We start from the raw sequence: 13,737 nt of genomic DNA, 5'->3' as shown, positions 1-13,737 counted from the left end.
AGAATTGGCGCTTACTCATCTGGTGATAAGTGGGACCACTGGCGTTTTGTTGCGAATGCGCGGTGTTTAATTTAAGGCCAATATTAAAAAGCGGAGCCCACCGAAGCGTTGAGGCGAACGGTGATGACGAAGCAATCCGGACCGAGACCGCCCGGCCGTGTACAGCGGACGCATTTCGACGGGGGCGAAATGCAAAACACCCGTTTATTTAAGTTTAGGTGCATTTTAAAGGATCCCAGGTGATCAAAACTAATCCCGAGTCCCCCACTACGGCGTGCCTCATAATCGTATCGCGGTTCTGGCTCTTAAAATTCCAGATCTTTATTTTTTTCGGTCTGAGACCGCCGCAAGCTCCATGTTGTGAGCGGCTTTTTTTTTTTTTCGTCCCGTGCGCTCATATGATCGCAGAAGACACGTTCAGGCAGTAATTTAATTATATTCAATGTTAAAAATAGTTACGTGAGAGTAAAGCGATCGTTGAGGAAGTTGATAAAGCTAGAATACCGAGGCTGCCCCACACACAACCACAGCGGTAGCGGCGTTCGCATGCCCTCTCATGCACGGTTGCGCCTCTAGCGGCGGGCGCTGGCGCTATATGAAACTGAGGCGGCAGTTTCGTGACCAGAAAAAACATGGAAGGACTCTGCTACTACCCAGTCTACATGGAATGCAGGTGTTTCAAACTCAATAAATTACACGGTTTACGCAGAGCACCTAACTTTGTATATCGATGAACACAGGGATCTACCCTACGACTCAGTTCACTTCTACATAGCCATGAAAACTGTTTCAGTGTTCCTCCTTTGTAGCAATTGCTACGAACGGTTGGATGTCTGGTTTTTCCCTTTATTAGCGTCCCTCTACAGTAAGCACAATGAGTAAGCGAAAAGAAGACGCACTAAGACCATGTGCTGCTATTTCAGATAACATTTCAGACTTCCCTTCTAGAGGCCATTTCTTTTGTCTGACCTTAATTGTCTTATGGAGTGCTTTTCAATGTATGTAGCAAACACTGGTAATGCGTAGACATAAGAATTTGCCATTAGAAGGAGCTCTTACCCTCATATTTTTGCCAAGGAGCTGACAGGCATGCTTGTAGAAAAAGGACTTGTGGAAGAGCAATGGCCACTCCTCTCTGACTTCTGCCGTGCTATGGACTGGTGCATCAGAATTTATGAACCTTCGTTGTTCACTGTAGGTTGCATCCATACAGGTCTGTGCCAAGGGTACATCTATGTCTCGCAGTGTCTTCTGGGCCTCCCCTTTAAGAAACTGGATTTTTTCAGCTATGGTTTCGACTGGTTGCAAGCACACTGGCTGCCAATTGGCACAGCCATATGAGTATTTCTTGGTCTTCACGCATGATGGCAATTCCTGCTGTTTCACACGGCCCAAATTCTCTACTCTGTTCTCAAGTTGCTGGAACAGGGAATCATATCCTCGACCAAACACCTTGCCACTGACTGTGCGGTCCTGAAGGCAAGCAGGAAAACGCTTTACCACGGCCTCAGCAACACTGCGGATGAACTCTCTCCTAGGCCGTGGTGAAACCTGCATCATGTCATGCGCAATGCACCTTACAAGATCTCTCCTTTCTCCGGGAGGAAGTGCCTGAGGTGCCTCTAATGCGACTTGAACACTTCTTGGCAGCCTCTCAAAATGAAAGTTGAACTGGGGTGTGCTCACTTCTTCTTCAAAAATTGTCACGCAGTCGGCTTGCGAGATACCTAAAGTAATGGAAAATGCAAACCTGTCAATGCGCCAAAGCTGTACTGGCACAAGGGGGGTGGGGGAAGAGGCGGTAGTATTCTTTAAATGTCTATCTAGTAGAAATGTACGTTTTAGCTGCTGCTGACGTGCTGATTGGCTGGACTGGGGTGCCAGAGAGAAGGAAACAGGCACCCACAGCAAGTTTCCTTCTCACTTGTTCAGCTCCAGCAATCAGTGGCAGCTGAAATAGACATTTAACTTGGTGGACATTTACAGAATACCCTCCTGATGTGTGAAATATAAGCAGCTGCAAGACTTTTGGCTTTACACACAGTACTTCTACACATCAACAGGCTTTCTGAAGCAACAGAGTGCAGCTGCATTGCTTACAGTGCACAGAGAAGTTTGTACCGAGCCTTCAATGATACTGAGTGGCTTTTAAGCCTGTAATCATGGCAGTGGCGAGTCAGGAACACCATGCCACTCTCGCAGGGCATAAATTGAAAACTCAGGACTGATTCTTTATTCATTTTTGTGTCTTGTGTAAATGCACTGAAAATTTGAACATGTCGACCCGGCGATTCTAAGAAAAATTAGCCCAATGTGGTTTAATGCTGCACAATAAAGTACTTCCCACCAACTTCAAAAGTGGCTGCATACAAGCATTGATTTAACTTCGTTTTTACAGCGCCTTTCAATTTATGTAGGTTGTGTGCCCTAGAGAAAGTATAAAATGAAATGCCAGCCTATAGACATCAACACAGTCATCTGTTGTGCCCCAAAAGTAATGCACAAGATTCTGCAAGGTTGTAACAATTTATACATTGACCAGACAGCCCACTAACTCATCCTGGGTAAACACTGAGCACTAGAATGAAGGTCATGGCCATCACATATCTGTCTGTACAAAGAATGTGACTGTACTTTATTTGTCAGAACTGATGTTCATGCACGCAAAATCAAATTGAAGAGAGCATATTCCATGAAACCACTTTGGTTACATCAGGGTTGGGCAGTTACATTTGAGTAACCTTAGTGTACACCAAGCATTCGGACAACCTTTAAGTAGTGTGTTTATATAGTTGCTTTACCATGCTCGCTGCAATAGATCACTGCTGTCAAATTTCCTTGCAAACAGTCCATTGATAATTCTGACATGCCATTTTCCCTTATTTTGTTCTCAGTGCATGCCCCCCAATGATCTTTTTCGAGTAATATTTTCAATAAGCTTTCATGCAAGAGCCCACTGTGTTCTGTCCTGACCTGCATTCCCATCCCACCATGAACCAAAAACAGAAAGGTGCTAGATATTGTTCAATTACATTGGATCTGAGTGTAACAAATCCAGGAATTTCAGGAACTTTTTCTACAATTAATGATACCCATTGGGTCAAAATTCAACTTGAGTCCTCCTCTGCAGCATGCGTTATAATCATAGCATGGTTTTGGCGTGTGAAATCCCAGAATATAATTATTTTCAAAATTTTCCTGCATAAGAATAGACCAAGTATTTAAGACCACGATGACATCATTGCTTGCATTTGGGCATGAAATTTAAAAAAGCGAATACTGTCATTTATTTCAATTGCAATTGCTCAACCCCCTTTTACTAAAGAAATGTAAACAGTCTTGAAAGAAACTAAAAATAACTTGTTCTTGGAGTAGTTAGAAACTTGATGAAACCATCATGGCGTAAATCAAGCAAGACACTAGGAACAAAAAGACTGGACGCCACAGCTGTTTATCCTAGAGGCTAGAAGAGAAGACACAAAAAATGTGCATGTGAACGGCTTCATCAAGGTAATTAAGAAAAGCCATCTTTTTTTTCTCACTGCCATGTAGAACCACTGTGCATGCACACTTTATTGTTTTCTCTTCTAGCCTCTAGTAATAAATCAGTTGTGAATGTAGTGGCAGTGGTGTCCAGCCTTTTGTTCCTCGTGTCGTTTAATTTGTGTGACAATGGCTTCAAGTCTTAAAGGAGCACCACACCTGTAAGTTTTGTATCCTTGTAAATTTCACATGTGTCGCTCAACCACTGCTTCTGATAATTTTTTCAGCCATAAGATACGCAAATGAAAACTAGCCTGTACATTACACATTCATTACCGATACAATGCACTATTGGCAAGCCCATTCATTCACTGGTTCAAGGGGACAGATTTCAAACGTGGCACTTTAGATGGTTGCTCAGTCAGTTTGTATTCAGGTTGTATTTGCATGCTCACTAATTCTCTGGATTTCAACAGAGCCGCTTGCTTATGCATCGTTTTCATTAAATACTTTCACTTGTAGAAATGTACTTGTCCGGTTATGTCTCTGTTGCCCATCTCTAAATGTGACAAAAAGTTGCGTACCAATAAGTGCTGCTTCCTGGGCCAGTTGGTTCATACTGATACTTGAAGAAACTGCGAGCCACCTTCATGTTTGTGTGTCATTTTTTCGCTGGTTTCCTCAAGTATCATCGTGTGCCAAGTAGCCAAGCACTCTGCTCTTCTAGGAATAATGTCAAAATGCAACAGTCTATCATATAGTACACATAATTAATAAACAAGAAACATCACACATTTTACCTGAAGAATCATGCTCCACTGGTGGTATAACTTCAGCAACTATAAAGATCCTGTCATCCAGAGGGAGCTCCTTCAATACATCTTGAAAGACATCTTCTTCAAGAAGAGTCCAGTCTTTCAAAAAAACCTGTTTAAAGGTAGTGGCATTATCTTGTTACACATATGACCATATGAAAGCTTCACCAATTTGTGCACAAATACGCAATTCCAGCAATCAGGCAAGGTTATTTTGCCATAATTGTAACACTATAAAAACTTATCTTCCAAATTTGTGGCCTCAGAACATGCATCACATTATATTCGAGCTTTTCATGCAAATATGCTCTTTATCCTTTCTGGTGCTTCGAACTGCAGTAGCCAAACCACTAGACACCACAATGATTGCTGCTGCATGCTCATATGCAGGCACTACTGAAGTAGGGTTGGCAATATTGATGAATGTTTAACAGATTAAATGTATCTCACAAAATTACAAAATTATTAATCTTCATCGATGTCCACCTTTCATTTAATCAACTTAATTGATTAGGCCGGTCCGAGTAATCGTTTTCTAGAGTTAGACAGGAGTGGCGTAAAAATTTCGAAATCGTACTGGAATGCTGGCGCACGAAAAGAGTGTGCAGCTGTGGTAGAGCGACTGTCGACTTTTATTCCGGGTCCCGAGTGATGCCGAGCACTTCCCCTCTCTGCTCCCTCATTGAACATGCCACCATGCTGCCCTAAGCCGGAGGCTTGAAATGCCCTCACAATTCATGGCCTACTATAGCAACCCAGTCGTTCATTGTTGTGCCACTCCCAGTCCACTAAAGACGTGCCAAGCATGCACGCCAGTTTGGAGCATGTTTCACATAGCGATGGGGTTCATGTCGATTCCAGCAAATCTACAGCTTACAAGCATCTATCTAATATGCTGCTTGTGTGACCATTAAAAAAACATGTCAGTTTCACCCTAAACTCCCAGCCAATTGACATTACTTTATGTAGAATAGAGCATGTGGTTTAAAATGTTAAACAAGTAATTTTTTTCCTCCTGTGTATAGCAATTTTTTGCATAATTCAGTTGGACTTCAATTTTCACTTTTGCCATTTTTTTTTATTTGTTGTTTAACTGCACTATACAAAGATTCACTAGAGCCATGTATGTTATTTAATTCTGCCCTAAGTGATATTCTTTAATATATACTGTTCTTTTCCAATGCCACTAGTGTAAACTATATTAGTCTTTAACAAGTTAAAGATTGTCCTTTATTAAACGTTTATACACTCATGTTTCGAACTTTGTTCCACCTCTCAAACATTAAAACAGGGTCTTACAAAAGTATATAACCATGTTTCAACATTTTTAAAAGTGCCCAGCAAGAACTTTGATTACTTAGTTAATCAATTAAAGACCGTGCATTGTACACAATTGATCGATTGAAGGCTATGATGATGAATGATTAATCGATAATCACATAAAAATTAATCGGCCATCCCTATTCCGAGGTGCTGCCTGTCAATATCCTTGGTGCCATGGAGGACGATGTCTTACAGGCACCTGTTCTTAGGCACCATTCCTCTTTCTGGGTCAGCATCACTATGTGATAATTACAATATATATTCCGTTTATTTTTTTGTGATCGCAAGTCCCCCCTCACATTATAGTCATGATCGCATTATTTACAAGAAAATACAGTACTCCAGCTTCTGTAGTGAAAGAAAATTCGCCGTCAGGTATAAAAGGGGTGAGAGGTTCTTTACATGCAACTTGTGATGGGTCAAAAAGACCTTTGGTACTGAATAAAGCACAGACAACAGGCTTAGCTGTTTCTTGTGAAAACAAAACTAGAAAATTGGATCTCAATTACTTTGCCAATTCATGATGATGATACTAATGTAAAGGTCATATTTTTACAATGATTTTCACACATTCAAATGCTGGAAATGGGTAACTTCATTAACCAGTCATTACTGCCCATGAAAACAAGGGCAAATCATTAGTTCACTTTAGCTACAGAGCCCCTACACCCCTTGGTTGCCAAGTGGAATGAAGTAGCCAGTGCCACAGAGAAAAAAATAAAGCTGTGCACCCAAGCTGGTGGCACGTGACTGAAGATAAGGGATCCGTGCATAGCAAAGACCTACAACGCCGAGACCTAGACGAAGCACGAGTGTTACCTTTGCATTTTCCGACTTGCAAATGCCTTTCTCCTCTGCCTGTGCTAGCACTTCTACAAGTGTGCTCGCTTGTGCCATTTTTTTCACACTGCAGTCTCCATTCCATATCTTTAGGAGTGGCATTTCTCCTGCAGTAGTTGAAGCAGCAGTTACATTTATAAATAAATTCAGTCTTTCATTTGGGAATATTGCTGTGTTTCAGCTGCTCAGAAGCTGTATCCCAAGCGGAAGCATTCTGTTTAATGCAGCAAAACAAAGCCATGCTTGAACTAAAGAACATTTTATTTGAGACACAAAGTGCAAATGCAAAAGAAAGAAAATTGTTATTGCATTTTCACAAGACCACTACTTCTTCAAACTAAAACCAGTTTTTGAAAACGAGAAACATAAACACAGCCACAGGAAGGACAATAGAAAGCAATGGGTACAATCGCAGTAAAGAGGATCTTAAGGGATATTGAAGAGAAAATACAAAGCACTCTACGCTGATTAATACTTCCATAACCAATTGCATTAATTTTGCAGCAGGAGGATCATTGATATATGAAAAAATGAAACCCAAACTACCACTTTTTGATTTTCAATCCAAAACCCCTATGTCGATATGCCAGTTTGATGTCACGGGTTTAAAGCTGCAAATTGTCCCAAAATGCTTGCTTTTTCTACTGAACAACAATATTAAGATAGACCAGAGTTCCTTTTTATAATGCCCACCAGCTCATTTCCACATGCTTCTGCTTGGTCTTCTGTTGCATTCCAATAAGCATAAAGGTTTTGTCTTTGTTGTGGTGCTAATTCTGTTGCAGGCCCTAACCATTCGCAGTACCTCCATCTGCATTGACAGCTGTGTTCGCCAGGCAACTATACTGCATCTTTGTTGTAAATTACAACACGGTAGAACTGAAAAAATTTGATCAACTTTGCTGCATGTACATACTGGTGGCTCCTGGACCTGACAGGGTTGGCTGTCACCAGCCGCCCCCTTTCCCTTCTCTCCACCCAACTCCTCGTCTGAACTTCGTCCACTTTACAGTTGGCAAGTATCTTCCCACATTAGAGCCACTGTAGAATAGCAAAACTTGTTATGTTCAATCTTTGGCTAGCTTAGAATACATTGTAGTTCTTTTTCACCAATGAAAAATAAACTAGTCCTGAGTAAACGTAATCTAAACCCATGACGTCACAGCAAGATGGCGTGGAAACACCACCCATTGTTTTTGCGTCTATTCTGGCTTGCCTCTCGCAGCAATTGGCTTTTTTGGCATTGTAGAAACATAACTCACTGATAGAGCTGAACTTAATGTTCTGTTTAATGCCCCTTTAACAGGTAATGATGCTCAGAGTTTTTCACAGAAGGAAAAATTCAATCTCAAAACAGAATTGCCATTAAACGAGTATGGTTGGTATGCTGTTCTGTCAAGAAGTTCATGTGCATGCAAAAGAACTGTTTCCTCTGTTGAGTTTTGCAGACCATACAGTTCAAGGCCAGGTAAAAGTGCTGCAGGTGTGTGTCGAAGCAACAAGGCTACCGCTTCACTCTGGTCTTTAACAATGGCAATCACGGAACCAAACACTACACTGAATCGTGTGCCTGAGACAAGCACATAATCATTAAATGCATAAGTGTAGCCCTCTACTGTAGCTTTCTTTAGCAGCACACAGTCATCAGAGAAGTCTTTTCTCTTCAAACTGCCGAGTACTTTCAACTGCTCGGACATGCTCATGCCTGTGAACTGACTGGCAATACAAAATAAGCCACGTGCCGCCAAGAATGACTGAAAAAGCTGATGCCGTTCACTCACTGTCTTGGTGACGTTCTTGTAGTTCCTGACAGATCGAATACATTCTTTAAAGTACTGATGCTTACTTTCGAACCTCATCGTCCACACATGACAAAGTGGGCCGAAGTGCTGCAAGAGTTCACTGTAATGCAACATGTTATGGTGCTTTGGCCTGAGTTTGTCTCTGGGAAACAGTTCACAGCGAGAAACAACATAGTCTTCAATCAGCACTTTCATATATGCAACCTGGGCAGCTGTTATCTTTGGAGCCATTGGAAGGTCCACTATTTGCATCAACGTGATGACAAGTTCCCAAACAGCATCATTCATGTCTACTACTTTGCTGCCCAAGTACACAGGAAATAATCTCAGCAAAGTCCAGTTCTGGAGTGCGTGGCCTCCAAGTTTGTTACTGTTGTGGGATACTTTAGCAGGCTTGTTACGCAAGTCATGAGCATTAAGCTTCATGGTAGCGATTCTGTTGTTCAAGTAGCCATATGTGAACCAGCCTTTGTTCACAAAGTAACGAATACATAGTGCCAAATCATATTGCACCACACCTTCAAAAAGGTCATGGCCAATGCATGGCGGCAAACCTGGGTTGCAAACATGAAAGTGTTTTAGAGCATGGAAAGGAGAATTTCCAGTCAAACCACAGTCGCTCTGCACACCATCTCCATTGGCAAGGCGGCCTAAACTTTCATTATAATTTTGGGGGGTACGACGTTCACCAACTGCATTAGGCACCTGCTCAAACTCTGCGCGGGTCACTAGGCAAAATCTGCAAAAGTACATGGATGTGCTAAAGTTCTGTGTAAAGCCTCCCACCATGTGGCTTCCAAGATTGTCACCTGCAATGAAACTGAGGCGCACAGCATAGTGAACCTCATTAATTGACAATCCTGATCTTTCAAGACTGACCAAATCCTTTACCAAAGGCTGCAAAACTATGTTTAGCCCAAACTCTCTTATATCCTTGTTGCGACAAAGCATCACCAGCTGCAAGCTTTCCACATTTGATCTACAATGCAGAGGCAAATTGCCTAGTGTTATGTACACACCAAGTAACTTGAAATTTCCTTTTGCTGATCCCAACGGATTTACAATTTCAAATTCATCTTGGTACAGTATGATTTGTATCACATTCTCTTGTTCTCTGAAAGGTTGGCACAAAGTAAAGTCACTGAAACAGTCGTCAGACATAGTCCGAGAGGTAATTAACTGCTTGCTTGCAGGTGAAAAGTGCCACAAGAATTGTATAAGGTCTGCTACTGGCACATAGTGGCAAATGGAAGCACTGTTTTGCCTGTTGAGGCCTAAATGAATCTCAGATGGGCTCAGATAACAAAACTTATTTTTGTAGTACTTGTACCGTTGATAACATGAAGCCAGTGTTTGCGATGCTGTGTTGACGTTGTCATTAGCAAGATGAGACTGCACTGCAGCAAACGTCTCTTGTGGAACTATTGCGGCTACCTCTTTCAGTGATACATCCTGGCTCAACCTATGAAGATTTTTTATGCCTTCTGCTATATATTGCACAGTTCTAGCTGGCACATGGTGCTTGCACTCAAGTTTGAGAAGTAACAAAGCAAAATTTTCTGTGTAAAGGTCATGTTCAGAACTATGTGCACTGGGTTCCCCACAAGAACCATCCTTTGAACTTTCATCTGAAAGATCCATTACTTGATTACCTAAAGCCATTTGGTCTTCCAGCTCAGGGCTTAGGTTTGTTGCCTGCGTGTGCTCTAAAGCACCCTTTGCATTGTGGCTTCTGCACACGTGCGTCCGAAATGATGCACCAGAACGCAGTACACTTGTACAACCTTCAAACGGACAAGAAAGGCAATTCAAACCACTGTTAAAGTGGTCAGCAATGTGCGAAATAAAGTCTGTGCGAGTGGTCTGTAGTCTCGCACATTGCGACACAGTACACTGATAAGTATTGGAGTGTCGCTGGCGCTCGCTGATTTGGTTCCTGTGATGCCTTGAGATATGTTGCCTGAAGCTCCCGTAGGTTTTCAAAACAGCATGGCACTCCTTGACGTGGCATAAGGCACCGTCCACCAAGCTACTGTGGAAGGCGAAATGTTCAAAGTAGGACTTGAAGGTTGTAAAAGTTTTTGTACAGAGGCGGCAAGTGTTCATCTTGCATCACTGATGATGGTGCTACAATAGAAAAAGCAAATTCTTCTGTAAAACTATTGCACCCATTAAATACTCCAGATTTAATAAGCTTGACTAAGTTTCTATTTTCTGCACTCATTTCCATCTTCGTCACATGAAAGCAGACTGACGAATATACACTGTTTGCAACAGATACTGATTATTATTAGGCTTTGCAGTCAGATTACACGCAAGTGCACTGCAGACATAAGATAAAAGAACGTAATGTTCTCTAATGACAATGTTTAGATACCCTTCTGTTAGCATGAAGGTAGTTTAACATTATGATCTAACACACCTGTGAGGGCTTGCGAAATCCACAAGACTCACTACTGCGAAGGGCTGAAATACATATGTTCAGCCACACTTAACTGGCAAAAAGATGAACTATCTCAATCACTGAAGGACAGCACTATGCCTACTTCTGTGTCCTGTGGGCAAGTGAATGAGAACGAGTGAACTGTGGCATCGTTGGCAGACGTCGTCAGCTCCGGGACTACTACTAGTAGCCGGTTCCAACTGCAATACGGCATGCAATTACGACAGTATTCCTTAATAGCCGCTGCTAAAATGATGTCCACTACTTCTATTTACTGATGTTACACAATGAAATCTCGGAAAATTTACAACATAGGATACGATACCACAGTTTTTGTGTGTCCCATACGTAGAAGAACACGTAAATGATCACAACATGCCCGATGCGTCATCTGTCGTGCTGTGGCAAAAACTGTCTTTTCCTCCTCACCTGACCGTGAATTTATAGGGCCATCCGAATGCAATGTCACTGCCTAGCAGATTCTTCTCCTCAAATACTACTTTCTCCAAGGTTAAGACACACAAACCATGATTTACTATCATGTTCAATATGAGCTGCAATGCACAATCCATGGCCAGAGCACTAACGTGAAACTCTCAAGAAGCGGGTTTGGCCATTTCATACACATACCTTCTGTGCTTTCAATCATCAGCTTCTTTACAGTGAAAATACACTGGCCCACTGAGCTACGTGATGCCCTAAGCCCTTAGTGCAGCATGCTTTGTCATGGTGCATTGCTGCCTTAGGAAATGTAAAGTCAAAGACTAGGAGGTACAGAAAAGTTTGTGTATGTGCAAAATGTTTTAAAATATACGTGTCTAACAAAAAATTATTTTTTAGCATGAAACAGCAGCAGAACAGCCATTTAAAATTTTGGCACAGGTCCTGGCGCAGCAACAAGCACTTTTGGCACAGTGTCAAACATATCTATATGCCACATACTGTGTCAATTTTAACTGAACTAGTCAATAAATATAGAAGTTGGCTTTATGTCCACCAATAAGACATTTCGACTAGAAATTACCATAGTAGTATAATTTATGCTTATTATAATGTGTTCCCTACGTGCATATTGCATTGTAGAGGCGGTTCTACAATTTAGGCTTGCAATAGGAGCTGCACATATGGCATGCATCAAGCAAAGAAGCACAAAAAAATATGCCGAACTAGAGCACTTCAGAAAGACCACATCCTAAGACATGCCCGCTTAAACCAAAGCTAAAGGGAAGATGTCCACAGGTGTCTTCTAATGTGCACAATTTCTTTCTCCATAACCATGCAGTGCAACACACCAAAGCTGATGATATTGCAACCACAACATCTGCTTCCCTAATCATGCAGGGTCACTAAGAAGGTCCTTATTCATAAGCAAATACATGTCAGCAGTTGAGTAGATGTACGACAATATATTTTTTTAAAGTCGCACCGCCAATAACAATACTAAATACTGTGCGACTGGACATTATCTGAGAATCCTTTTCGAACCGACATCATCCTTGAGTGAGCTCCGTGCAACACTAGTACGAGGAATACTGCAGTGCTGCACGAAGGGAACGAGAAAAAAAAAGGAAGAGCAGTACAGCCACACATTGTAACCAGTGTTTTTGGAATGTAGCACAATGGAACATCAGCCAGAAATATAGGCAATACAAACAGCATGGAAACAGTGAATTGAGAACCTATCGCTTCCGCTATATCTGTGGTTGTGGCTGCTCCATTAACTTCATGCTTTATGTACTGGTTTCAGTTTTATTATGACGGCAGCATCAACAGTAGGGAGCTCTTGTTCTTATACTTCTTTATGTACAGGCATGGCACAATTTCACGCCAAAATTATTTTTTGGAGCAGAATAGCACAGAAGTCTGCCCTTGGCATAATTTCGATCAATTGGCACAGCTATTCCACCACTACGTGGCAATTTTTATCTGCAAATCTTTTAATACATTTCTGTCCTCGTGAGATTGCACTTATGACATGGTGCTAAACACAGTCTAAAATGCGCTTGGCAATGTTGCTGGAAATGAGAATACTAAAAATTTGGGGAACAATTAACTTTAGTGTTTTGTTACCCTTAAAGAATGAAAGAACAAGAAACAAAACAGTGAAAATTGAAAGCATTAATTGCTATAATTATCTGCTTACTTTTTATTATTTTGTTTGTTTGCAGCCTCTCTTCAGTGAGAAAACTCATCTGGTACACAAGCGTATTCGAACTGATTCAGCAAAATGAGTTGTTTCCAAATTCAATTTTCTTTAATGGTACATCTGTTGTGGCTTCGACGGGGCGGCCGGACGAAGGACCTACGGCATGAGGCCTACACGGCTGGGGCGCGCAGCGCCTCAAGATAGAGCCGGACTGCTTCAGTTGGGGACCAGACCAAGAATGATTTTATTACAGCGAGGGGAAATGCAGCAGGCAACTTACAGCGTTTGGCGCTGAGTGGCGCCCTGACGCAAATGACCCAAAACCTAGCCGTAATCCAACACACGAGACCACAACATCCACATGTAGCAACCAACTAGTGACATTACATGCAGATGTCATTAGACACACATGACATTAAATCTACTAGTGTGATCTGGGTCACAGCTTAGACGTGGAAGCTTTTTTCTCCGTAAATGTAATTGAAGGCTGACTCATAGTTTGGGCATCTGATAGATGTGGGAAGCCGCCATAATCTGGCGACTAATTTTATCGGCATTCTCAAATAAGCAGTCATTTCTCTAACAAAGAACAGAAGACAGGTAGTGTTGGCCTAGGTAAGAATATGTATCATGCTTTATATAGATGCACATGTTATACCAAATGTGCACCCGTGAGCAAAAGTATGCAAACTGCACGAGTGTACGCCAAGCTGCATTCACGCATCATCTGCTGCTGTGTGATGTTGCTTTTCCTTACAAGGTACACTGCTCATTGGCTAAACATCAACACAGTGATGCTTCCTGTGCTCCATCACATCTGAAATGCTGTTTCAAAGAGTGACTGCAGCAGAGCTGGTTAGCACATCTGATGCACATTGCATTTAT

The 13,737-nt window shown here is 41.8% G+C and overlaps 2 protein-coding genes across 5 annotated transcripts in view; both read right to left on the bottom strand.

The window, feature by feature from the left end:
• Nucleotides 1-13,737, bottom strand: part of LOC139048660 (uncharacterized) — a 384,154-nt gene that overhangs the window by 92,217 nt on the left and 278,200 nt on the right. The gene's annotated exons all lie outside the window — the stretch shown is intronic.
• LOC135917858 (uncharacterized) overlaps nucleotides 1-13,737 on the bottom strand; it is a 32,505-nt gene that overhangs the window by 15,628 nt on the left and 3,140 nt on the right. For 2 of the 4 annotated variants that reach the window (XM_070523126.1, XM_070523123.1), the window contains exons 4-6: nucleotides 8,243-8,363; nucleotides 4,284-4,410; nucleotides 1,060-1,727 (exon numbers count right to left, since the gene is read on the bottom strand). In XM_070523126.1, the coding sequence (XP_070379227.1) occupies nucleotides 1,060-1,727; nucleotides 4,284-4,410; nucleotides 8,243-8,363 (916 nt within the window). Of the gene's footprint in view, nucleotides 1-1,059; nucleotides 1,728-4,283; nucleotides 4,411-6,440; nucleotides 6,569-8,242; nucleotides 8,364-13,737 lie in introns of all 4 variants that reach the window. The other 2 variants (XM_070523124.1, XM_070523125.1) reach the window with 2 other exon arrangements.

The sequence above is a fragment of the Dermacentor albipictus genome, chromosome 8 (assembly GCF_038994185.2).
Source record: "Dermacentor albipictus isolate Rhodes 1998 colony chromosome 8, USDA_Dalb.pri_finalv2, whole genome shotgun sequence".
NCBI classification, from domain to species: domain Eukaryota; kingdom Metazoa; phylum Arthropoda; class Arachnida; order Ixodida; family Ixodidae; genus Dermacentor; species Dermacentor albipictus.
This window is presented reverse-complemented; position numbering and strand designations above follow the sequence as displayed.